Raw genomic sequence first — 25,512 nt, forward strand, 5'->3', positions numbered from 1 at the left:
TAGTTTTATCATATTTTAGCAGTAATTTTATAATATTTATTTTATGTGTTTAAATATTTACTATATTTAAGATTTCTTTTAATATAAACATTTATGAATGTGTCTAATTTTTTAATATTAATTATTCTATAATTTAAAGAAAAAACTTCTTTTGCCTTTAATACTGCCAATGTACATGAAACTAGAACTAGTTTAACTTTTCTATCTATATACATATATGCATGTATAAAAAAAATCTGTTAGAAACTATGCATGTATTTCTTACAAATATTCATTCCAAAACTGCCAACTTATGTTAAATAGTCTTTAAAAAACATTTTATATGAATTTTATACAAACATGATCATAAACAAACAGCTGCATATGAATGTCACATTGAATATAACTTTAACAAAGGATTATATTGCACTGATTATAAATTTATAAGTAACAGTCTATTTCGCTGATATCATTATAAGCAGTATTAAAAATACTATAATATATTACACTCAGTAGTATTATATATGTGTAATAAGAAAAGATTTTCTGTGCTAACAAAAAGGTAGTAAATGCTTTCATCTTCCCTCATTGCAACTTTTATATATTTATAAAAATAAGGAAATGACTTACAAATATACTATTTATCTTGTAAAAGACTGCACATTTTTGAAACAGCTTTCCTAAATAAACCAAAAATTATTTGCTATGTTTACAATATGTCATAAGGAATTATAAGTTGTTTGTTATGTATGACAAAAATATATGCTCATGATATAATATGGTTAATAAACTACAACATATATAAAATATACAAAATATATTTATTTTTATCTTTGTATTAAAATAGTATAATCTGTATAATCCATTGAATATATAATATGTATTTTGAATTATGTTAAGATTTACTTTTAATTATGATTCTGTAGAATGTAGCTATGGAAGAAATATAATTAAATATTTATTATATTCTACAAACTACAATGAAGTTTTATTTTTTACTTAATAACTTACTGCTTCAGCAATATCGATCCAATCCATAGCAGCTGCTAAACCATCATTTTTTGATGGCAATTTATCATAATTCCAGTATGTAAAATGAGAGAAAGCTCCCGTGAAGTATAAATTACGTTCAACATGTTCTACTTCTGGTTTTTTGTGTTCAACAAATGTAATACCTTTGTATCCAGAAGGTAGCGTTATCTTTTTTCCTTGAAGTGGATATCCACGAAATGAAGAATTATAAACTATATATAAATAAGGATAATTCTTATTTTTTAATCGTAAATATTAAATGTTAATATGATTAAAACAATATTATTTGCGGAAAAAGATATACATACAAACATGCAAGTATATTTACCGATAATTAATTCAAATTTAATGAACTTACCTTTATCGTCTACTTCACGAATGTAAGGTGTAAAATAAGTAGAAACGTTTGCGGACTCATCACCATAAATTTTGCATGGCATTAAATGTAATACACTTTGTTTTTCCTCGGACAAATCATGATTCATATGTAAACGAATAGCCATGTTTAAACGGAAGTATCGCGTTCTATTTTGGCGGGAACGTATTCAATCTATACAGAAATATCTCTTATTAATTTCGACTTTTTAAAATATATCGTTTACATACCTACAAACTGTACGATTAACAACGACAATTGATAATAAATTACAATGAAGTGCCTAAATTTCTATGAAATTTTTATAATAATTTTATTATTTATATATCAAGATGCAAATGTGTTAAGTGTAGTTTTACTCTTTTGGAATTTATCTTATTATGTCAAATTACTAAGAAATTTCTGAATTTAGAGTGGCTTTAAGATTACTTACAGCATATTTTTGTAATGATTTCAATATTCATATATCAAGATGTAAATAAGATAAAAATAGTTCCAATCTTTTTGGATTTATTTTATTGTATATAATTAAGAAATTTTAGAACTTAAAGTGACTTAGAAATTATTTGCAGCATATGATGAACATAAGATGTATAGTGGGGATGGTCCCCACCTTTCCCGAAATGAAGGGAGTAGGGGGGAAAATTTACCACCGTGATGCGACGCGCACTCGTAGCCCGTAGCGTCAGTCGCAGTCGATTGTTCGATTCGATTCGATCTTGCGCCTTTTGATTTTTACCTCGGGAAAACTTCGCGCAAGTGATACGCTTTTTCTAAGCAAAAATAGTGTGTACGTACAGCGTTGGTATAGCATATACTGCGTGTCCGGTAAGATCGTGTGGTTCACTCTTTTTAGACAACGTAATTCTTTCTTTAGTCAAAAATGAGCACGCCGGTGAAGAAGGTCCCCATTCACCTGCAGGTCAGTTCCTTGTCGATCTAGTCTGTTTTTATTTCTATTCTATTATTTCGGTGGTCATAAGAGCTGGTTCCTTTTAGTTTAAATATCATTACGTAAATAAACTGCGCAAAAATTTTTTTATTCATAAATGTATGTGGAGCAAACACCGGTTTATTTAGTCTTATGCATTGAATAGTATTTGCATCACGTGTAATATTGCGAAATTTAATGAATTTTATAATACACATTATTATGAAGCACTGTAATCACTCTTTCCTACCAAAATTATATATATATATATATTCAATCATCATCTTTACATGACAAACTAATTTTTTGTATAAATTTTAATAACAGCATATTGTGAGTAACGTGTGCCCTACAACGAATAAAATAGATGTTTAAAAATAAAAATAGCGCGTTATACGGAAATATTTCTACTTTGACATAAAACTTCATCCATATAAGAAAAAAAGAAATGGAAAAATTTGTTACTTATAATCGAACTAGTCAACAAGTAATTGCACGATAATTAGTATCAGAAAAGAAAAGATGAAACTTTATATAATTGTAAAAATAATCGGCTGTATGTAGATAAACGACCATGATAGTCGCCCGTGGACCGTGTGCAATGTAAATCGATGCAAGTATCTCTGAAACATGATTAGTGCGGCAATAAAATCAGTACGTACATCCTATATTTGATATTGCCTGACGTGAATCCATGACTAGAATAGCCCTTGCCTAAAACGTCATATCGATTTGTTTTCTATAACGGTTAATTTAATATTCATTTACCACAGTATCTATAAGTTTCTTTCATTCTTCTAATTTCAGCCGAGTTATGTACCATATCTTGTATTTAGAATATCAAAAATATAAATATAAAAGATATCATATCTGTTGATAATTTTAAATGTTCATAATTTTAACTTGAACACGTTGCAGTAAGAGGTCACCGAACTTACGATCGATAGCATAGATGTGTTTAACAAACCATTCACAATTAACAGAGAAAAATAAAAAAGAAATGATCAATAGTAAAATGAATTAATTATTGATATTTATATGATTATATAACGATGATACAATGTCAAGAAAACATAATTTATTTGTTTTAGTTGCTCGTATCATGTCTTGATACCGATGTGTCGTCATTAAATACAAAAAAGTAATCAACAGTAAGATTAATTAATTATTATCGTTAAAGAGACTATAATGACGATATAATGTTGAGAAAGCGTCATACTTGATTTGTGTTAATTGTCGTATTAATTGTTGGTACTGCCAAGTCCTTATCTTGTTCCCTTTGTTTTACCGCAGGCCATAAGGTTCGTTAAGCGGATCGTAACCTCGAAGAGGTACATACCGTAATATATAGTTCAAAGGAAGTGTTTAGAAGGAGCGTTATGGTAGAAAGTAAATAGATAGATATGGATGTTTCTGCGTCACTATTAAAACCGAAAGTTCGCACCATCGTAGTGATCGCAAGGTTGCTGCCTTATTGATCGGAGCGTCTTGGCGCCCGGCACCGCACCGGTCTCTCTCGCGAAAAGAGCCAACTTGCATGTGTACAGAAACACAAATGTACTACATTTATGTTTTTATGCATACGATGCATTTATAAAACTGAGTCACAGTAAAATTCAGAATATGCAAACGCAATATGCGAATTAAATGACCAATTTGTAGCAAGATGTCATAAATTATCATTTTATAGTTTGTTAAATAGTAAATAGATTAGTAGATTAGACTCGATAGTAATAATTGGCTTTTTCAATAGCATTATATTTTATTGCCGTTTTACATCGAATGCAGATGCAAAGTGTTTAGTCAAACTCGTTTTACACTTTTCTACAGTTACACTTTTTTTCTTAGTTAAGCAGTTCCATAAAGCACTACAATCAGAATCCTTCCTATGGAGTTATAATATCACAGTTCTTTTACAGAGTAATTTACTAATCAATAATATTAAGGAACCGGAAACTTTTTGCAATTTTACAATCTTTTCGACGAATGGCATAGTTAAGAGGTTTGCAATTGATGCAGTTCACTTGTACAAAAAACTTGTTTTATCTCGAAACCTGTTACCGTAACTTGTAACTTGTAACACGTATCTTGTAATTTGTAACTTGTAATGTTCCGCTAATAAGTAATAGTTCAATCATGTAAGAAGGCTCAGTTTACAGATAGTGTAGGCGAAATTATAATTCTTCAGGGGGTGGCTGCATTTCACTTACTTCCCACGATGACGTAATGTACATTTTTCACAAATTAATATCACGTAACGCTTAAATACGTAGAATGACGCAAAGAGGTATTCAAGTATAAAGACAATCGTAATTATTAATTCAAATTAAACGCAATTTTGTTAAGCGTTATGTTCCAGTTTTTATACGTCAATTACTTTCCTATATAGACGTATGTTAAGATCGAAGCATGGGAACGAGAAAGTGTATTTTAACATACAATCGTAGCATCAAAGATTCGGCATAAATAGATACCAATATATATATATATATATATATATCTTTCGTTTCACCAAACAATTTCCCCAATTACACGATGCATCGTTATATAACGCGTGAGAATTTCTCAATTGTGAAAGATGAAGCTATTCACAGGCAGAAGGTGCTCTAACGATACCAAATACCGCGAGTTCCGATTTGGTAAAAGTTCACGTGAACCACAGTCCGTGGTCATCGAATTAGGACCACTTAGAACTTTCAATATTTTTCGCTCTTTTAGTAGGATTAAGAGATGTGAATTCTAACAACAAAGTTTATTAATTATTAGGATGTTACACATATATGTATTAATAATAATTTGTGCTTCCTCCTGTATTTCTAATAGGATAAATTATTTTCATGATTATTCCAGGAAGGTTAGCAGACATCATCCATTCCATCCAGACAATTTTTCCACGAATAGATTATCTAACGAAGTTAAATTTAATTAGAAGAAATTCTAACAGCTCCATTCCAAACATTTTTCAACACTATTCTAAATTTCTATTCTGAAATCGACAATTGGCTATAGCAATGAAACCGCAAAGCCGTGCACTAAAGCGTATGAACTGATTAAGTAGATAACGTTTTAAAAAACTATATCTGGTTAAAAATTTATTTGGAAAAATACTGCATATACACCGGCTTAACGATTCGGACAACTAAGATCAATTCGTCGTTTATCTGATATAGTACGTGTATACATGACGTATTATTACAATTAGAAAAGTGAACTTTCTGCATGTGGTTGAAATTTAACTGTATTTCCAGCGTTTAGCTGTAGATATTAGTTTCAAAATTTGATAAACGTCGATAACGTGAAAGGGCTTAATACAGTGTGTGATTCGTGACGATAATTCGTACACGCTTGGGAAAATTGTACGGCACTGTGCCGTGGGTGCTATAAAAGCACGGGAACGCGGGCTGCGCCGGCGAATCAATAGTTCGTCGACACTACATACGTCCGACCTGAAGTCGGAAAAACCACCGGAGCTTGATTTTACGAGAGTGTGCACTGTGCACGCTCTCGACGACAGCCAGACGGTAAATCGTATATGAGAGAACCATCGAATCACGGATCTTCCGTTAGACTCTATGTCTCTGCGAGCTGTTCGCAGGAGCTGGATGGTTTCCGCGAGCAAAAATAAACCGTGGGTGGTGACTGACATTTTTGCCCGTGCCTTTTATCCTGTTTGGAGGGTGTAGGAGATATAAAACGGCTGATTCGTCTGACTCTTCTGAAGAAACATTGAAAAACTTGAAATTCTATATGTAGAACTTTCGCATGTGTGTATGTTAACTTATAAACTGTTCTAGGATGGATGGTTCTTTTTCGAATTAAGTTTTTCACAATGGATTTTGTTGCCGTATCAGCTTTATACAGGAAAATACGTCACTGATTAATTACTGGAATTGCATCATCGGACAATTAAAAAAGATTGCATTATTTATAAGGCTGGCCAATATATGCAGATTGAAACAGTAGTAAGAATGTAATCGAGCTTTTTAAGTCGCCCAAATTTGATTTAGATTCGTACTTCATCAGACAGCATAAAAGATTCAGCGAGGTAACCTTTCCGGTTCTCTTTGTCTCTCTGGTCCTCTATAAAATAATAATGATGAAAGCAGTTTACATTCTGTATATAAATTTCGAGTAGCATTAATGAAGAGTCTCATTGTGTACATAGATCTCTAAAACATTTTTAATGTATCTACTGCATTAAAGGGTACAGAAAACTTGGAGAGGAAGTTAATTATTTGTTCAGAAAAAGGATCCAAATCCCGTGTAGAGAATAATAGTCCTGTTCATTAAGAACTTCATCGAGTAGCTAGGCCCTCGAGCCTCTCACAATTCGTTTTGCGTTTCCACTGGCGACAAGTGGTTCGACACGGGTATACTTATCGTCTTCTGTTTGTTTCACCGAGAACTTGACGGAGAATTTAGTCGAATGGAAGTCGGTCAGCCAAAATGTAAATTACCGGCATTATTCTGTCGACATAAATAGACACTGGGAAGCCAGGTGCGAGTCACGTTGGTCGTTCCCGCGGCAAATTTATCACGAACTGAAATTAGAGCGGCTTATCGGATCAGTATTGACCTTTTTTCGCCGCTTTTTTTCTTCATTCGATTATACAAGTGCAAGGACAACTCGTAGACGGATTATACTTGAGTATATTCTATCGTACACACGTTCTTCGCGTATTGACGCAAGGTGTGATTCCCTGATTGCGTGTCGAAATTTCCAATGGTAGATACAACTTTCGGTTTTCAAGTTACAGAAATGCACACGACTACTTTACGTCTACCATTTGGTTCAATGCCTATCGGTATCTTTTGCGATAAATCACTTCGAGTGCTTTCTTCATTTCTCGCCATTAAAATGTATTTAGATCTCAAGTAACGTAATCTCCAAGTTTACACCTCGTATACGGTATATCTATATACAAGGTTACATCGCCATAAGCCGAGTATGACTATAGTCCTATGTTAGTTTAACACGAATTTCATTCCTCGCGTTTAGACTTTCGTTACTCGAAGAAACTCTAAGAAAGCGTTAAAAAGATGCGCCACCCATTATTATGTAACGTTATGCAATTACCGTTAGCTCTTTGGTCTCGTCGGTGTATTAAATGGCCGAATATGTGGTGCACCTTTGGATCGGTACAAAAGGCAGCTCGACGAACGTTTGTCGAGTTAACCAGCCAGAGAGTTGTTTGTACGATGTCTCGTTGGAGCGGGACGAGTCAGCCACCGTGAGTATTTTCTCCGTGTACGCGTCCACTTCATTTTCTTCGAAGAAATCAACGATAGAAACCTGTGAGTTTCGCTCCTTAAGAACGCAGGAAAAATCCTTTTCCCTTCGTGAAAGCGGTCAAGCCTTGGCGACTGGCGCTCTGAATGGTCTGGATATAGTAATTAACGAAGAAATCGCCTTTTAATTGGACCAGATACGAACTGGAACGGCGATCCAAGCGACAGAGTCTTCTAGGCGCATGCAACCGTATACAATCTACCTTATTATAATGTGTTCGAACTTACGCGATAAAAGCAGAGCATGCGATTCGATGGGATCTAAATTCTCGTACTAGATATTCATTTGCTTGATAAGATCTTCCATTTGGGCGATGTTTGCGCGAGTTCAGATGAATTCGTGGCATGTTGCCGGGAAATGCTGGAGATATCGATTTTACCAGGGGCGTACTTCCGTACGGGGGTGGAAGATCTTATGACGCGTCGCCTCGTGCTTTTATCCACGTTTTTCTTCATTTCATCATTTTCGTTGTGTTTGATTCTGAAAGTGTCGAAACTTAGAAGTACTCCATTTGATGACCTATATATGATAATTGACGTGTATCGTGTATGTATTGATAGATCGAACTGTGAACGAAATAGGGCTAGAATTGTTAAAACACAGGAGATTACAAGAGAAGAGCAAGATAAATACGTATCATTTCTGTTGTTTTTTTGATTTTGATGTCACATTACGATTAAAGAGGAACATTTCTACACAATATACGTGGAAAAGAAGTGCTAAGTGGAAAGAATCCGTTCGAGCGAAAGATATAATTGACAAAGCTTTGTAGAAGTTAAAGATGTAACTGTTAAGGTAAACAGGTGTTTTAACGTCTTTCAGCACTTTAATATTATGACGATATTCTTACAATTATGAAGAGTCTGTAGAAGCACGCCTAGAAGTCCCAAAAATCAAATAATAAGATAATTTTGAGAACATAGGATTAGTCGACGACGTACCGAATCTCAAAATTGTTTTGTAAAAACGGAAAATCTTTTCCTGTGGCTTTCATATGGAATCACGGTAGATGCTAAATTCGCAACTGACACGAAATGGTATTAAACGTGTCTGAGAAGTGAACGGTAGGATTTCTTTTCTCGAAAATCACGCCGACGTACGGCTAACGTATTTTAAGCGGTCGTCTGCTGAAAATATCCAAGCGAAGATTCTCTAACACATGAAACGCACATGTCGCGTCCGTGCCTAATAACTATACCGTGAAGATGACAAGGTCTCTGCCCACGTGAATTGCGCCAACGAGTTCTCGATATTCGTTCCATTTCCATTGGTTTAGACCGAAGGTTATGCCACCATTTCATTGTATGGTTGCACTGGTTTAGTGTGCAATGTTTATTAGAAAAAGCATATCCCTTGTAAAATCATTGCTTTAAGAAAACGCTGCGTTCTTTTAACGACTTGTACCCTTTCGAACATCCAATATATCATCCTCCCTTTGTTTGACAAGATCCGATTTAACAAAGTACACCTTGCAGCAACACTTACATCAGAGGGGGCGAGGCAGATTGGGATCGATTTCATGAAAGCCACGGCTATTCACGGTGGTTTAAATTCACACAGGGTGTTCGAAGCGATTTTACGGGGTGGAGACCTCCGGTCTGCGTGAAGGGTTTGTTACACCACGCGTTGCATTAGCCAGTGCGAAGGGTACGCACCCTGGATCGGTTATAAAACGTGGGTGGTGCTGGCGACAACGATGGATTGTCCTTTTTTTTCCACTGTTCCCTCCTATGGCGTCTCTGATCTTTCTCCCCTATACGCTTTCATCTTTCTACGGACGGGGAAAGCCTCAGGGATGGTTGTCGAAAGTCCCTTATGCAGCCTTGTGAACTCCTTTCTCCATGGTCTCCCTTCAGTTTGCTTCACCTCCGAGATCCACGCTAATATTTATACGTTTTGTCTGCTCTTCTTTATACTACAACGAGCATAAAGTGAGGTCAGGATCTTTGTTCTTAATCACGATGCTACTGTACTCGATAATTTGCTGATTCTTAAGGGTTGCGTGATATTTCGGTTTGGATACCTGGATTTTCTAATAATTAATCGAATGAATAGTATGAATGTTAAGAAAATATAATCACGCATACATAGATAGTTATTGATACAAGTTGATTTTTGAACAATCTGAATTATTACCTTGGACGATAAGTTCTCTAAAGTTTTGTTACTGAGCAGAGGGACAGTACGATAATAAAAGGTACGACTTTAAAGAAAATACAGTTACGTGCAAATATTCCCCATTATTTCAAATGATAATTCCTGCGAAGTTCATAATTAGTCGAGAGACATAATGTAAGGATGATAAGAAATACAGTCACGTGTAACTGTTTCTTATTATCATACAGGATAGTTCTTCTGAAACAGTGTTGTTCGTTGTAAGACATAATGCAGGACTAAAAAAGTGTGAATTTTAAGAAGATATACTCACGTGTAGATATTTCTTATTGTCTTGAAAGATGTGGGAAAAATAGTTAGTATTTACAGGAGGGTTAGCGTCGAAAACATAGCGAAAAGAGATGTGTTCCTTTATTCATTCCGGAAATGGCACGTACATATATGGCGAGCACGGTTTTCAAATCCTGATTGTATGGTAATGTCCGAAGTGGATCAGCGAAAAACCGCGCGTTTTCCGTGTCTAGAACGTTTACGATAGAGGCGAAACCTGTATTCCTTCGGATGGAAAGATGTATCGCGGAATACGGGATCTTACGCTTATCAGTCGTAGCACATCGGTTATACTGCTCTAAATTCAGCATTGGCGGAAGTGCGTGAAGCGTAACTTCTATTATATACTGATTGGTATACTATAGTGTGGAGGTAATATACGCACATTAATCGTCTGCACCGGATGTTGGATCCGACGCACGTTGCAAACGAATATCAAGGACAGTGCGCAGGGGGTTTGGTCAACTCTCAATGAGAAGTAATTTCATTCGAGGCAGAGGTTTTTTAGATGACATTGTATGATTCGAATGTTTAGATACGCTTATATGATGAAACTTCGCTAATATCTTAGTGAAACACGAGTTAAAACACGATTATCATGACTATGTTGATAAGGCTTGGAACAAGTTTGAATATGTATATAGAATTTGGAAGACTTAATGTAAATATTCGTTTCGTAGAAGTCACAGAAATATTTCAACAATTATTATTCGTTAGATTAATAAAGCCTTGATATATATTTAGCACGAACACCTTTTTCTTGTTCATAGAGTAATCGAATTTTACAAAAGTATATTAATTGCGTACTAGTAATTGGAAGCAACACTCGCTATTTTTCTATTGAATCACCAGCCTATAACGTTAAATTACCTATTGTAAAATAGGCAAAATAATAAAATCGCAGTAGTTTGATCTATCCGTAATTCTATGATTGATATACATCATGTCGAAAAGCAAACGTCCAGGTATTTTTGAGCGATAGCGTATCCGAATGATTATAGGTATTACAGATAAATAGATAACGAATCGATATTATCAGATGATAAATAGAAGATAAGCATTATCTAAACATCAAACGATAAATTCGTACACCATGGTTTATATATGGAAGCTTTTGCAAATATCAAGGGCAAATATATGGTAAAAAAAATATAATTAAACTGTAAATATCCGAATGCAATTGGATAATCAATATGTGTTTATTATCATCAGAATTCATCGCAATTGGTTATATTATCGTAATTAGCGTTAGTAGTCGATATTATTAAAGATAATTAATATCCAAATATTTTACTGCGTAAATCTACATACCGGAAATTTTCATCTACGTAGTAGAAGTCTCGTGGACGAGTGACCTATAAAAGTTTAATATCAACTGGAAAATTGACGCTCGGCTCCCCCTATCTACAAGCACCGTTTATATATTTCTAATGGTTTTAATTGTGTAACAAAGTATCGTTTATAACTTTACTGAAAAGAGTGGTGGTAAATAATTCGCGTGGTACTTGTCGATGTGCATTTATTTTCTTTAATCGCGGAGTTTTACATATGTATACGATATTAGCACAATATATATGTGGATAATACACGCGTGCGAGAAGATCTCGTTAAAGATTATCATTCAGTAGCATTCGACATTATTACAAGTTGCGGTACCGTTTTGGAAAAAGGTATGTAAATTGATACCAACTGTTCTGTTTCCAGAGCGCGCAAAACAGGCTGCTGATTAAGAATGGCAAGGTGGTGAACGACGATGGGATCACGGACAACGACGTTTACATCGAAGACGGTATCATTAAGTAAGAGTCCTTATACTTATATACATTTGCTGTATTTATTTTCAGACGCGTGTAATTACGTCATTAACACATTGACTGCCACGAGAGTTCCATCTGTTCTGCTCCAAGAACCACGATAAATTAATACGTTTCACTACAATATATAACGTTATAAAGTATAGTGTATTATGTAATCACTTAGCTTCTTATGAATATTAATTATCGAATAAAATTTTACTTACTGTTAAATATTAGCTAAATTAAAATTATATGTCATATCAATAAAATTAATATTTCATTTCATATTTAAATCAATATTACTAATTATAATTAGGAAATTAACATATAGGAAAAGTTGGATATTAACAGAATTCCATTTAATATTTTACACGTTGAATTTTTAGTTTATTAAAATTAAATGGAAGTTGAAGTACTTTAATAACAGAATGCAATTTTTATTATTTAGTAGCTATATTTTATCGCACATGTATGTTAAATTTATTATGTATATCCAGCTATTATCGTGTTGTTCAATATTTTTAATTCGATGATATGCAACGTAATCGACGTATTACTTACGTCTCGTTTCGATGAAGTGGATTGATCATTCGGTGTCTTTCTTTGATGTTGATGATTGTCAATCGGAATCGTTGCGCAAGTCAAAGAATGATGATCCTGAGGTACTCGCTGTAACATTTGTAGTTCGCGAGCAAACATACTTTTAAATTTACGCGTGCGAACGATCAACGTTTCATTGAGTATTCCACTCGCGTGTTTGCACGCCACTTTACGCAAGCGAAACGCGATACAACGCTGGCTGTTTTATCAATGAGCAATATGGAAAGATAACGCGATGATGGGCGGTACAATTTGTCAAGCAAGCGTGACATGCACTACCTAATGAACGGTTTAAAGAAGGTAATAAGCAGGTAATATCGAGCCTTTGCTTAAAGCCACGTGATTATGCACCGTGTAAATGGTTAGAGGTTGTTGGTCAACTCGCCTCATTGCTCTCCCCTTTTGGAAGGAAGATTCGGATTAATGCTGGAAAGTTTTAATCTTGTTCGGTGTTTTCATCTTGAGAAGGACGATTTCAATTTAACGTTAGCATTTTTTGAAAGAAAAATAGCAAGAATCGATACCGGTGTTTCATTATCAGTTATCATTGATTCTTCCTAGAAAAACGATGTTAAACAAACCAATCGTAGATTGCAGATCTACTCACGCCATTGCTCCTCTTTTAGAACGAAGATTAAAAATAATATCGGGACAATTGTAGATATTATCTAGTATTTTTATTTACAACAGAATCGAAGGATTTGCAACAACATTTAAGATATACTTACAAGAAAAGAAAGAAAATGATACAAGTTTCATATCCTAAAATACAGAAGTTCGTTAATACGCATAGTAGATGACTATGAATTTTTAACGCGTTTGAAGAACTACTTGATTTGTCTAGGTTTACTTAAATTATTGAAAAGTAGAGCTGCCTGATCACTATTTGTAAAAAACCAAATATTTAAAGTCACGTATCATTCTTTACTTTCATAAATCGCATTCTAATCACCCTTGAAACTAAAAAATATCTAACGATCATTCGCAATCATGATTCTTTTGTTAAAAAAAAAAAAAAAAGAAAGAAAACAGATTTCCAATAAACTAATCGACCAATTGATCGTGCTAGAAGCGTTTAATCGCTCGCTTCCACCACTGGATTCATTTACATTGTGAACGTTCTATTTCTAGGCAAATGGGTCGCAATCTGATAATACCGGGTGGCACTAGAATCATCGACGCCCGTGGGAAGTACGTGATGCCTGGTGGCATAGATCCACACACCCATTTCGAATGCGAGCTAATGGGCGCCAAATCGGTCGACGATTTCTATCAGGGGACCAAGGCAGCTGTCGCTGGTGGTACGACGATGATCATCGACTTCGTCATCCCCAGGAAGGACGAATCCCTTTTGGAGGCGTACGAGAGGTACCGAGAGTCCGCCGATCAGAAAGTCTGCTGCGATTATTCGCTCCACGTTGCTGTCACGTCCTGGAGTCCAAAAGTGAGCCTCTGAACAGATCAACAAGCGTCCAAGACAGTCTTCAATGTCGTCCCATCTTTATATTGCCATTATCATAATACAAAGAAATATGTTGCTAGAAGGTTGAATTAATAAGATCTGACGATAGGTTGAGACGACTACCACAAACAGAGCCAGCATGATACAGTTCACACGCGTCCTCTATTCTACTTAGTCAACCAGAATGAGATAATTACCGTAATGCGAGTCCTTCCTAGAAAAGAAAGCACGTCTGGGCATGACCTTTTTCTTGTGGGTCTTTTAAGTTCACCGGCATCTCTCCGCGAAGTTAAACATAGTCTGTATTAACACGAAGCGACGTAATGTTAACAAGTAGTATTCAGATCGCAAATAGAATTTACGTAATCCGCCGATGATCGTCGGAAATTGCCAGGGTTGTTACGTTCGACTCTCTCTCTCTCTCTCTCTCCCTCTTTTGAACGTTTCTTTTGTCGAACGTTAATGATCAATTGGACGATTGAAATCGGTGGAATGGATTGAACAGAAAAACTGCACGAAAATTGCGAATCGATCATTGCTAGAATCGTTGAATCGAATAAATCGTTTAGACTTGAAACGAGCATAAAGCATCGGCCTGGATGTTTGCTCATCGAGCGACGAGTCCGCTCTGATCGTTCCTAAATATGGGAAAACCGATCCCGCGGCAAATTGGCAAATCGTACGAATCTGGTAGCTGCAGTTGTCTTGCTATATGCCGACTCTGTAACTGTAATCACGATCGTGAATGGAATACCAAACGATCGGTGAGGAAATCGCAAGCGAACTGCGTACGGATGCATGTAAATCGCCGTGCTCCTTATTTGCTGACGCTTGTCGGACTCCTCGTCCGTTCGAAGCAATTCCGTTCCGTTTAAAGCGATTCCCTTCCGTTCGAAGCGATTCTGTTCCATTGGAAGCAATTCTGTTCCGTTGGAAGCGAATTTATTTCGTTCGAAGTGATTCTATTTCATGAAAGCGATTCGGTTCCTATTTTTAAAGCGATTCCGTTTCGCTCTAGGCGCTCATATTTCCCCTGTATTACAGCTAAACGATTTATATTGCAGGTCAAAGAGGAGATGGCCACGTTGGTGAAGGATCACGGTGTCAGTAGCTTTAAAATGTTTATGGCCTATCGCGACCTGTTTATGCTAAGGGATCCAGAATTAATTGAGACGTTCAAAGCGTGCAAGGAGCTCGGTGCCATCGCTATGGTTCATGCGGAAAATGGCGATATTATTGCAGAGGTAAGAGGCACATCGTGATTTATGATGTATAGTTATCCTTGAAGTAAACGAGCAATACGCTGTGTTTGAATGTTTCAACAACTGTTACCATGTTTGGCCCTCTATTATCCGGCGAAAATAGACACGATACGTTTGTAGTCACGAATTCAGGGATATATGCAGACAAGAACGTTCGAAATTGTTTTAGAACACGAAACGATTGCTCGATGCAGGAGTCACGGGGCCGGAAGGTCATGAAATGTCTCGCCCCGAAGAAGTGGAAGCGGAGGCTGTGAATAGAGCATGTGTTATAGCTAGCCAGGTAAGGGCGACAGTCTGGAGAGGACTCTATTTTTAGACAGGATCACTTTATATTTGTCCAGTACGCTTGTTTACTGTTTCAAGCACCGCTACTTTGATGATCAATGTATCGTAGTACCTTGAATGATTGTTTATTAACGATAGTATCACCCTCTTTTTGTCACTCTCGTTTTACTTTGGAATGAATGACATTTTTAATTCAGTTTCAGTTAAAAGCAGAACAACTAATTTTCCTTTTTATCTTTTCAAAGTATGACAAAATGTAAAGAACAATTGTGCTATGATCATATTTAAGGGAGGAGGTACTTGATTGCTCAATTTCATTTTAAGAACTTATTAGATTTTATTGAGATTACCCTTACAAAAGGCAGGTTCGTTGTTTTTCAGACAAGACGTTATAAGCATAAATCGATCAAAATTCTGCATGCTTAGGTCAATTGTCCACTGTATATAGTGCATGTGATGAGTCGTAGCGCCGCAGAAGCGGTGGATGCTGCGCGTAAGCGTGGTGCTTGCGTCTTTGGCGAGACCTTGGCAGCTGCAATTGGCACAGATGGTACCAACTACGCGCACAAATGTTGGAAACACGCAGCAGCGCATGTTTTGAGCCCACCTCTCAGACCAGACCCAGATACATCTTGTGCGTTGCTGAATATGTTGATCAAGTGAGTCGAAGCCACCGTGGACCTTCGATAGGGTGACTTTGACATCCACAGCATAGTCTTTTCATGTTTCCACTTATCACACGATATTGTTATAATTATACGTAGTTTTCTATACATTCCATTTCACGAGTGAATGAAGAAAGTAATTTACTGGTTGTAAAATAGTATATTTCGCTGACCGAAAAATGATTAGAATAGTATGCGATACTTATGAAAGAACTACACCTTACAGTTTAGTTAAGAAAAGTATGTAATTTACAATGCTAATGTTAGCCATTTAGTTCAGCTATACCGTTTTTACTATTGCAATCAATAGTATAGGAAGTAATACGGATTCAGAAAAGATGTAAGAAAACAAGTAAGAAATATGAGATACGTAGTCTTGGTTCATAAAAACTATTTAAAACTACGCATTAACGGATATTACAATCACAGAACTAGTCTCCGTAGTCTTAGATGTAAAACTGTTGAAGTCCTACAAACCTATTATCTCAAATATCAAGCTTTCAAGGTGGTTTCATAAACTCAGAATAATCTGTGTTAAAAGATTTACAGAGCTACTTGCACCTGGGATTAAATTGAACAAGTCCAGGTGGTCTCTGTGAAACCTTGCAAGTTTGTATAAATTTATGAATCTGATACATTAGACAATGAAACTTCATAAAACCAGATTATTCTCCATCATGTTTTAAAATGTTATAACAGACGATCATTGAAGTACAATTAAGGTATAATAATAGCTGCCCGATGTTGCATGCATCGTAAATTATATTTAGATGTTCTGCTAAAATTCCCGTGCATGCACACTGATCGCAATTGTAGTTCGGTTTTACTTTTCCTTTGCCCTATTTCTTTGTGAGTCTGAAATCACCTGGCACGATTCCCTTAATGTACAAACGTAATCTAGCTCAACTCGAAGTTGTCTCTAAATTGTAGTTAGACACGGTATCGTGAACACGGCTGAAAAGAATATTCCTTTAAGAAACATAACAAAACCGAGGACGATTTTGACAATGTCAAAATTCATATTTAAAACTTACATTATATACAGATTTTTGAAATTCTATTAACACTGCAACAAGACTCAACTATCATGATTATAATAGTAAAATCAGAAATCACTTTAGAAATGTATATGACGGTTGCAAACATAAACTTAATGAACAATTAATATAGAATATGAATTGTTGGTTTAAACTAAAAATATAATCAATGTTAAATCTGATGCTTGAAGTTTATTAATACGATGGAAAATTCACTGTTTAAATTACGAACGTCGTGAAGTTTATGTTTAAAATAGACATTCTGTAACTTTTACATACATTTTTAACTCGATTTCAACTTGATTTAAACTCTGCTAATGTGATTATCATATATTCCTACAAAATTTCAATAAGTCTTTACATAGTGTAGCAAACTATTGTATATGATAATCTTCGCTTTTTTTCGGCTGTGATCGCGCTTTGACTGATAAGATCAACGTCAGGATAAACGAGACGATCGCGGTTTAGGTGAATTGTCCGCTGTACGTAACGGCATTGTCGAGCAAGTCCGCTGCTGATGTTGTGTCCTCGAAAAGGTCGGAGGGTGTCATCCTGTTTGGAGAGACTCTCGCAAGTACCGTGGGTATCGATGGTAGCGAACAATACGGGAAAGATATCGAAAAAGCGAGACGTTACATTACTAGCCCACCATTGAGACCCGATTCTACCACTCCTGCCTATCTAATCGAACATCTGGCACAGTAAGTAATCTAAAGTTTTAAATCTTTTGACATTAATCAAGGAGACGGACACAAATCGAAATACTATCTATACAGTAATACTACGTACATTTAAAAAATATCGGTGCTCTATCCTCTTCGTTGTTGTTAATTTTTGGAGTTTCAAGTGTCTATATCGGCGTGATCGACAAATCATGCAATCGTAGGAGACGACCGATGAAATAGACGGTATAGCAAAGTGGAGATCTATCCGATGGTTTGCCGTGTTTATCCCGTTTCGAGTGTTTCGAGTACTTCCCGGTTCGTGCTGATAAGTAGCTCATTCCTGTATAGGAACTTAATGCAGAAAGACTGTCGATAGTTAGCAATACGAGATAAAACGATTTTTCCCATTATAACGTTACCCGCATGCATCTAGATGCCCCGCGTATTCAAATGACAGCGATAAATTACAGTAACAAATTGGCACGCACGATATGAGGCTAACTGAACGTAATTTTAATAGGCATCGCGTGGGAAGCGCCTCTTATCTCGCTGCTGGTATTAGAGTTAATTAAACGGGCAGAGGAAAACTCGTTTAAAGATCATTTCCACGGTCAGCATTCAATTTTACTTATTTACTTGATAAACCGGTCATATCACGACTCTATAATCTATACTTTACATGTTAGAAAATTCTTCTAGCTTGTCAGATGTCAAGGTAACCTTTGGTTCTATAGAATATTCTCTGCGATATTCTATTCTCTATGTTCTTAAGATATCGGCATTTTTATTTTACAAGTCACCTACTTAAACAACCTGCTCTATTTCGCCAGAGATGGCCTTCAAGTTACCGGTAGCGACAATTGCACCTTTAACGCCGAACAAAAGGCTTTGGGCAAGGATGACTTTTCGAAGATTCCCAATGGTGTAAATGGTGTCGAAGACCGGATGTCAGTCGTTTGGGAGAAAGGTGTACACGCGGGTATAATGGATCCTACGAGGTTCGTGGCAGTGACCAGCACCAATGCCGCTAAGATCTTCAACTTGTATCCGCGAAAGGGAGTGATAGCGGTCGGCTCAGACGCAGATATCGTTGTCTGGGACCCCAACAGGAAGCGTACGATTTCCGCTCAGACGCATGTTCAGGCCGTTGACTTCAACATCTTCGAGGTAAGGGCTGGTTGATATTAAGCTTTAATAAAGTCTTTGTCCCTGCAATATCGAGAGCACGCGCCCTAGGATTTATTTTCCATTTGTCTTGTCAACCTATGTTCCGCAGGAAGTTCAATCAAGCTGGTATCGTTAAGGGCGATAAAGAAAAGATATGATTAACCCCCTGCTATTGAATTGCTGTTACCTAGGTACTTTCGTTTCTTTCGCGAATACACTGAATTCAATTTTAATGTATTCCAGGGTATGGAAGTTCACGGAGTACCGGAATACGTTATAGTGGAAGGCCGTGTCTGCGTGGACGAGTGCGAACTAAAGGCTGTCCATGGATTTGGAAAGTTTGTCGAGACGCCAAGCCACGTTGATTATGTATACAGTATGATAGAAGACAGAGAAAAGGTGCGCCCCTCTTTTTATGGTTAATTCGTATGTAAACGTGGAACGTTACAAAGCACAAAAGCAAACAGTTATTTCTAACGACCTACAAATCAATTTCAATTACCGTTCCGGGATGTTATTTACACAGAGACCACGCGGAGTGGCACGAAGCGAAGCCGAAGCGAAAAAGTACGCTGAGGAGGATGCCGCCATCGCGAAGGCCAAAGAGGAAGCAAGAAAGGCCGCAGCACTCGCGAAGAATCATCAAACGAATGGTACTTACGAGAGTCCGAAACCGAAAATTTCAATGCCTGATTGCATGCCGACACTACCAGATTCTGCGGTGGTTACACCATCGTCGAAAGGCCCGCGACTAGAGGGACAAAGAAATTTGCAAGACTCTACTTTCTCTATCAGCGGTAAGTACCTAATAGAGAAAAGAATTTGTTTCTTTTGAAGAAGAGAACCGGTACTGAAAAAGTCGTATGTTCGCAGAGGACGTCGAGGAAGCAAGAAGAGCTTGTATCCGCGTGAATAATCCACCCGGTGGTCGCAGTGCAGGAGGTTTTTGGTAATTTATGAAAGACAGAATCTAAAGGTCTGCTTTGCATATAGGGATCTTTCCTTACAGAGAAAATAGGAACGAAATCCTTCTCTCATCATCTTTCTTTTATTCGTGCATACAAAAAGAACCACTCCATTTTTCTTGTTTTACGTGACTGTTCTCTATCAGCCCGCTTTCAGGTTCGCTATTCATTCAATTATTAACGATAAGTTTCGTTTTCAATTGATATACGTTCCCAATCGATTAAGGTCTGTTCCATCAAAGGAGGACTTGGATGCCACCGGTCAGTAGAGCGTACGTTCGTATTTTCATCTATCACACTATTTTTCGCTTCACTATCGCTTCATTGCCCGCTCTCTGTATACCGTACGCTTCATTCTTTGACCTTGGAACGTTCACGCGTTTTCGTCACTCGCACTTAATTCGCATCGTCGACTTTACCCTTCGTGCAATAGATATATGTATCTGTTGAGTATCTAGCAGATTAAAGGTTTATTTTACTGTTCTTCTTGGACACTCTCTTTGAGTTCTGCAAACTCATCTCGTTTGTTTGTATAATATGTTGTTTTATTATATACTATAAGGAATAACGGAATTACGTACGGGTATCAATGTGGTTTAATTTTCATATGTATACTTTATATATTTATGTTTTTTCCACAGTGAAATTATGAGCAAGAAATTACTTCCTGCTTTTCTAAATATTTTGAAAAACAAATAAAAAGATTTAAAATTTTGTAAAAATGTACGTATTTCTGTTGATTCTAAGGTCAAGCTGATATGCAAATTATTTATTGCATAATTATATTACTCCAAAACAATATTCGCATCTGTAATGTAATATTTAAAGTCATTTTACATGATCACTTACTAATGACAGTCGATCATTAATGAACGATTATTGGTCACCGAACATAAGTCGTACATTTGACTGTTGTTGAAATCAGTTGTTATTGTAACTTTGTTTCCGTATCGTCTAATAAGTTATATAACACCGGTATACATTGATCATCATCAGTTTCATCACTGATATCATACGATGACGTAAACATCATTATATGCTCGGTGTACATATTACAAAAAAAATGTTGTTTTGCTCTCATTTAATCGAGGTTTACCTGGCATGCAACTATCTTATGGGCATAATGTTAATATTATATATTTTATATGCTATCATTAGCCGTAGAGTCGAACACCGTACCATTAATTTTAAGTCAATCCTCGATTAAACAATAATTGTTTTGTTTCTCTATCACAATCTAGCGTTACGTTTCGGTTAATTATATTGTTAATTGTAATGAGTGTAAATATTAAAGTAATCCTTAGTTTAACAATTCGAGGAACTTGAAAGATTGTTATTTTGCAAAGGATTAAGTAATCGTGTTATAAACTATATATGCGAAGTTACATTTGAATGTTCGTCAGATATTGATATATAATTTAATTATCATATAAAAGGATGAAGTCTGTAAGTTGGAACAAATGGTTGAGAAATGAGAAACGGGAAATTTTTTGAATAATTTTCACTATATTTTTACCATAGTTGTAGAATATTTGCGAGTTTAGAATAGTTCAAACGATAAAGTGATCTTGAAACTTACAATAATATTGAAACAAGTAACGTAATTAAATATTTGGCATTAGGAATTTTTCCTGTTTCGATAATACAGAGTAGCATTTCTCTGCTTCAAAAATGTACAAACTTTTGAAAATTTACCAAAATGAAGAAAATTTCAGCGTTTAACAACGACAAGCTTGTAATAATATTATATTAACTGAAATACGCACAAATTCATAAATAGATCACGCAGACAAAGACGCTAAAGATCACAAATTAACAACATTGTGCCGGAAGGAAGACGTTAATGTGATGTATTTGACAAGAACGCACACTTGTTCGCTTACGATTGCTGTTACAAAATTTTACATGAAAAGATATATTTACAAAGTCACTTAGTACTATTTGATTTAATTAGTCGAGTCACATGTTGCGTGAAAAAAGAATGTTTTTTCAATACTTTAATAACATAAATCCTACATTCCGATTTTTAACACGTTGCAAGGATTACCCATTTCTTTTTTAAAGAAAACTCTGTCAATGAAATAATGTATCCAATGATACTTTTATTAAATCCTTAAGACACGTACGTCTACGAAAGTAAAGTTAACGATAATGATTTTAACAATAATAATAACATTAAGGGTAAATGATACTAAACAGTAATAATCGTCGCATAATAAATATTCATTACGTAATTATTATCGTGTAAGGTGGATGAACTCGAAATTCTACGAGTATAAGAGGCTTGTCTGAACTACTTGTAAATGACCAAAATGTTTGGTACCATTGTAGCACTTACAGAAAACGCGAATAACGTTGTGACGCATTTTTAGGATGAGACTTAGATCGCATTTAAGAACAAGATGTCTGAGAGTTTTTCAACGTAGATTTTGTATCGAAATTTCAGGAACGTTTTTAAGAGTTTCTACATACACGCGTAGAGTCTGTAATAAGTTGTTAGGGATCACAGAAAGCAACACGCTTCATTATATTTTGAAATAATTTATGGTAGTCATCTTATAGGCGATACGTTGCAATTATTTTACCGGAATAATTCTATTACGAAAACGTTTCTCTAGATCCATTGTTTTGTCTTCTAATACTAATTATACAAATGGACGTATTTGATTATATAAGACTGCTTGGAGCTTGATTAACCAGGAAACGATTTCACTTTGTTCAACGTATCATACGATTTAATGGAAAGCATTGTCTCCGTTTCTTTTTATAGCCTGTAGACTATTAACGTTCATTAAGTCTTAACATCGTTATTGTGCATGTTGCGTTCGTTCAATAGCAATCATTTCTGTTTCTTTGTAAAAAGTTTTACATTGCCGCATTCGGTAGGTGCATTACTGTATTCCATTTGCTAATATAAAAGTTTGTACGGGAATTTATTATTTAAATGACAAATATTGTGAGGGCTTTATAACAGATTTACCTTTATAAAAATATAATTATCAATGTGTTCACGTTGCGTGACCTCGAGTCGAGTATTCGAAAGAAGTGTATAGTTTATCGATATAATGAATGATACAGCTAGAGTACCTATTTATGTCTGTTACAATGTATGTGATCGCTTGAAATAAAGACTTGACATCAATATTGAACTGATGTTTCTAATTTTCTATTAATAACTCTCGTTGTGGAAATATCACGTTGTTACTTGGCGAATGATGTTTCTTACGGATATTGACAAACATTCCCTGTTTGTCATTAATGGAATATATGTATCAACGTATTGTAGAAAATGGAATAAAGAATCTCAGTTAAATATTTGATTTGTAAAAATGCCTAAGTACATATTTACCGGTGTATGTGATATTGCTCATAATTCATTATTACATTTCTTGATGTATCTGTGTGATTTTAAATACATACATTCGGAAAATATGTACATTTCTTATTGTATATTTCTATGGAGTATTTGGCGGTGAATGTTTCATTGTTCTTCAACTTTATGTCGAGCTTTCTCCAATATTTGTTTTAATTCCGACATCCGAGGATGCTTCTATAAATGTAAGAAAGTTAAATTCCCGCATTTAAAATCTGTAAGTTTTATTTTTGATATTTACTCACCTCGCTTTCAGTTCGTGCAGCTAAAATTTGATCATAGAGTTTGCTACCTTCCGCAATACCGCAATATTGTTCCAGTTGTCGTTTAGTTAAATCGAATACCTCCAAACCAGTCATATCTTTTAGCTGTTTACAAGTTCTGAAAAAATTAAGCATTCTCCAATTTTTTAAATTGTCAAATATTCAAATATTAAATTTTATTATTAATTGTATTCTGAGCTTGCATAAGGAAATATTCTTTATACATGGTAACTAATAACCCAACTCTATCATACTTTTCTGAAAATCCTTTGGCTATCAGCCAATACTGCACTTCTCGAGGGGTGGAATATTTGTCCAAGGCAGGTTCGCGATTCATACTATCGTTATAGTGCTCCTTCTTCTCACGAAATATCATTAATACTTGTCTCAGTTCCTGTTGCATTTCCTTCTCGGTTTTCTTTCCTTGAAAAGCAAACACACCAGCTATTAAACAGTTTTGTGCGTTGTAAAAATATATATATTACCGCTAATTGAATGATTACTCTTCAATGTAACAGACGACATGGTGGAAGTTGTCGAAGAAATGGATAACTCATTCTCCAGAGGAGGCGGTGGAGGTGGTGGTGGTGGTACGAAAGGTGTTACCGATGTTGATGGTGTTGTTGGTGTTTCCGGCACAATTTCATCGTTCGCATGCGGAGGTGGTGGGTGAATTTCAACCACCTGCGTCAATTCGTTGGGCTTTAGTTTCTTATCTCTGATTTCCGATCTATCGATAGACGATTCCTTTTTATCATCATTAGTTTCATAATCAATGGCGAATGTCACTTTATTGCTACCGATAGACTTCGTCTCTTCGGTAGATTCATCTGGAATTTAATTAACACGCATAATGCTATTAATAATCGATAACATAAAATAATATTTAAATACTTAATTTCACAGACGCTAAAACGACTAAACCCACTTACCCCAACATTCCTGGAGCACAATATCACTAAACACTTTTTCAATGGACGATCACATTAAGAAGCACACTTTAAGCAAACGCAACGGAGTCACAGTAAAGATACCGGCGTAAGACGTAATGAGAGAAAAGTAACAAATACGATACTTTGTTTCTCAACCAAATAAATACTATACTACTATCAACTAAGTGTTATACGCATAAAAACAAGTACTATCTGTAACCGAGTATATTTATTAATCAAGTGATGTACATAAATTACAGTGCAACAAAATATTGGACGGATCGTAATCCCCATTCCGTGGACACAAAACAAATTAAAAAGTTAAGAAAAAAAAAGAAAAGATTTCACTCGTTCGAAGAGTGAATAGAAAATGTAGATTACGTGATCGTGCATCGTATTTTTAATTATTAATTGCAAAGTGTCCCTCGTGGAAGAATTTTCACGGTTCGTAGAGATTGCTCGCACGATGGTTAATCGTTGCTACACGATTAGAATAGTACCCTAAAGAGATTGAAGGTGCGAAGAAGAATTTCAAGATCTAATTTGCAAGTATCGTTGAACATGTTTCCCCCTGTGATATCGTTTCTCGCGTATAACATTTTTAGGTCGACTAGTTAACATCGTATCGTCGAGAACGGCTCCACCATTGATTTCTGCGTATAAATAATCTTTTCGCTCAAGAATAAATCGATAATTACGCATAATTGTCTCTATACCACGATGTTACTACGAAACTTTAGGGCAATGAGAAAGCAACGTTTTAGCGTTCGTCGTTATACGCAAACTTTGCTTCGCGTCTTTCACTTTCTCTTTAATCATTGCCACGCTGGAAGATTAATTTCAATGAGCAAATTGCAAGAGCCAATGTCGAGCTACCGTACCAAGTTCGTGGCTATACATTTTTCGAACAATCGAGCGTCTGAACGTCACGTGTGCAATTATTAGAGATAATGGAATATCAATGTATTAATCAACGAAACAAAT

General features: G+C 35.7%; 3 protein-coding genes across 10 annotated transcripts in view; 1 reads left to right on the top strand and 2 right to left on the bottom strand.

The window, feature by feature from the left end:
* Positions 1-22: 22 nt before the first annotated feature.
* LOC122576453 (ribonuclease H2 subunit C) lies at positions 23-11,454 on the bottom strand. 2 transcript variants are annotated; one of them, XM_043746802.1, is made up of 4 exons: positions 9,264-11,454; positions 1,370-1,561; positions 991-1,187; positions 23-912 (listed from the first exon to the last, which is right to left on the bottom strand). In XM_043746802.1, exons 2-4 carry the CDS (start codon positions 1,512-1,514, stop codon positions 892-894), a joined length of 363 nt encoding a protein of 120 aa, XP_043602737.1. In that variant the 5' UTR covers positions 1,515-1,561; positions 9,264-11,454; the 3' UTR covers positions 23-891. The 2 variants fall into 2 exon arrangements, with proteins under 2 accessions (XP_043602737.1, XP_043602729.1); XM_043746794.1 differs by lacking the exon at positions 9,264-11,454 and having other exon boundaries at positions 833-912; positions 991-1,223; positions 1,370-1,543.
* LOC122576420 (dihydropyrimidinase) lies at positions 2,064-25,498 on the top strand. 5 transcript variants are annotated; one of them, XR_006319755.1, is made up of 12 exons: positions 2,067-2,309; positions 11,758-11,852; positions 13,581-13,893; positions 14,976-15,155; positions 15,343-15,456; positions 15,888-16,120; positions 18,659-18,995; positions 19,239-19,394; positions 19,522-19,792; positions 19,869-19,944; positions 24,115-24,261; positions 24,503-25,498. XR_006319755.1 is itself a non-coding variant. In XM_043746727.1 (12 exons), the coding sequence occupies exons 2-12, from the start codon at positions 2,271-2,273 to the stop codon at positions 20,227-20,229; spliced, it is 1,857 nt and encodes a 618-aa protein (XP_043602662.1). In that variant the 5' UTR covers positions 2,079-2,177; positions 2,265-2,270; the 3' UTR covers positions 20,230-23,109. The 5 variants fall into 5 exon arrangements, 4 of the variants coding, with proteins under 4 accessions (XP_043602654.1, XP_043602646.1, XP_043602671.1 ...); XM_043746727.1 differs by lacking the exons at positions 24,115-24,261; positions 24,503-25,498 and adding an exon at positions 20,187-23,109 and having other exon boundaries at positions 2,079-2,177; positions 2,265-2,309; XM_043746719.1 differs by lacking the exons at positions 15,888-16,120; positions 24,115-24,261; positions 24,503-25,498 and adding exons at positions 17,632-17,864; positions 20,187-23,109 and having other exon boundaries at positions 2,064-2,309.
* Positions 20,186-25,512, bottom strand: part of LOC122576402 (epidermal growth factor receptor kinase substrate 8-like) — a 20,707-nt gene continuing 15,380 nt past the window's right edge. For 2 of the 3 annotated variants that reach the window (XM_043746654.1, XM_043746664.1), the window contains exons 7-10: positions 24,082-24,426; positions 23,851-24,019; positions 23,579-23,714; positions 20,186-23,510 (exon numbers count right to left, since the gene is read on the bottom strand). In XM_043746654.1, the coding sequence (XP_043602589.1) occupies positions 23,442-23,510; positions 23,579-23,714; positions 23,851-24,019; positions 24,082-24,426 (719 nt within the window). In that variant the 3' untranslated portion in view covers positions 20,186-23,441. The remainder of the gene's footprint in view (positions 23,511-23,578; positions 23,715-23,850; positions 24,020-24,081; positions 24,427-25,512) is intronic. The other variant, XM_043746674.1, reaches the window with a different exon arrangement.

Source organism: Bombus pyrosoma, linkage group LG2 (genome assembly GCF_014825855.1).
Source record: "Bombus pyrosoma isolate SC7728 linkage group LG2, ASM1482585v1, whole genome shotgun sequence".
NCBI lineage: Eukaryota > Metazoa > Arthropoda > Insecta > Hymenoptera > Apidae > Bombus > Bombus pyrosoma.

Coding starts and splice junctions, on each gene's coding strand:
- LOC122576453 (XM_043746794.1), bottom strand. CDS start 1,514: ATGGCTATTCGTTTACATATGAATCATGATTTGTCCGAGGAAAAACAA. Junction 1,224..1,369: donor TCGTGAAGTAGACGATAAAG/GTAAGTTCATTA, acceptor ATTTATATATAG/TTTATAATTCTTCATTTCGT. Junction 913..990: donor GGATCGATATTGCTGAAGCA/GTAAGTTATTAA, acceptor TTTCTTCCATAG/CTACATTCTACAGAATCATA.
- LOC122576420 (XM_043746719.1), top strand. CDS start 2,271: ATGAGCACGCCGGTGAAGAAGGTCCCCATTCACCTGCAG. Junction 2,310..11,757: donor AGGTCCCCATTCACCTGCAG/GTCAGTTCCTTG, acceptor TTCTGTTTCCAG/AGCGCGCAAAACAGGCTGCT. Junction 15,457..17,631: donor CATGTGTTATAGCTAGCCAG/GTAAGGGCGACA, acceptor ATCGCGGTTTAG/GTGAATTGTCCGCTGTACGT.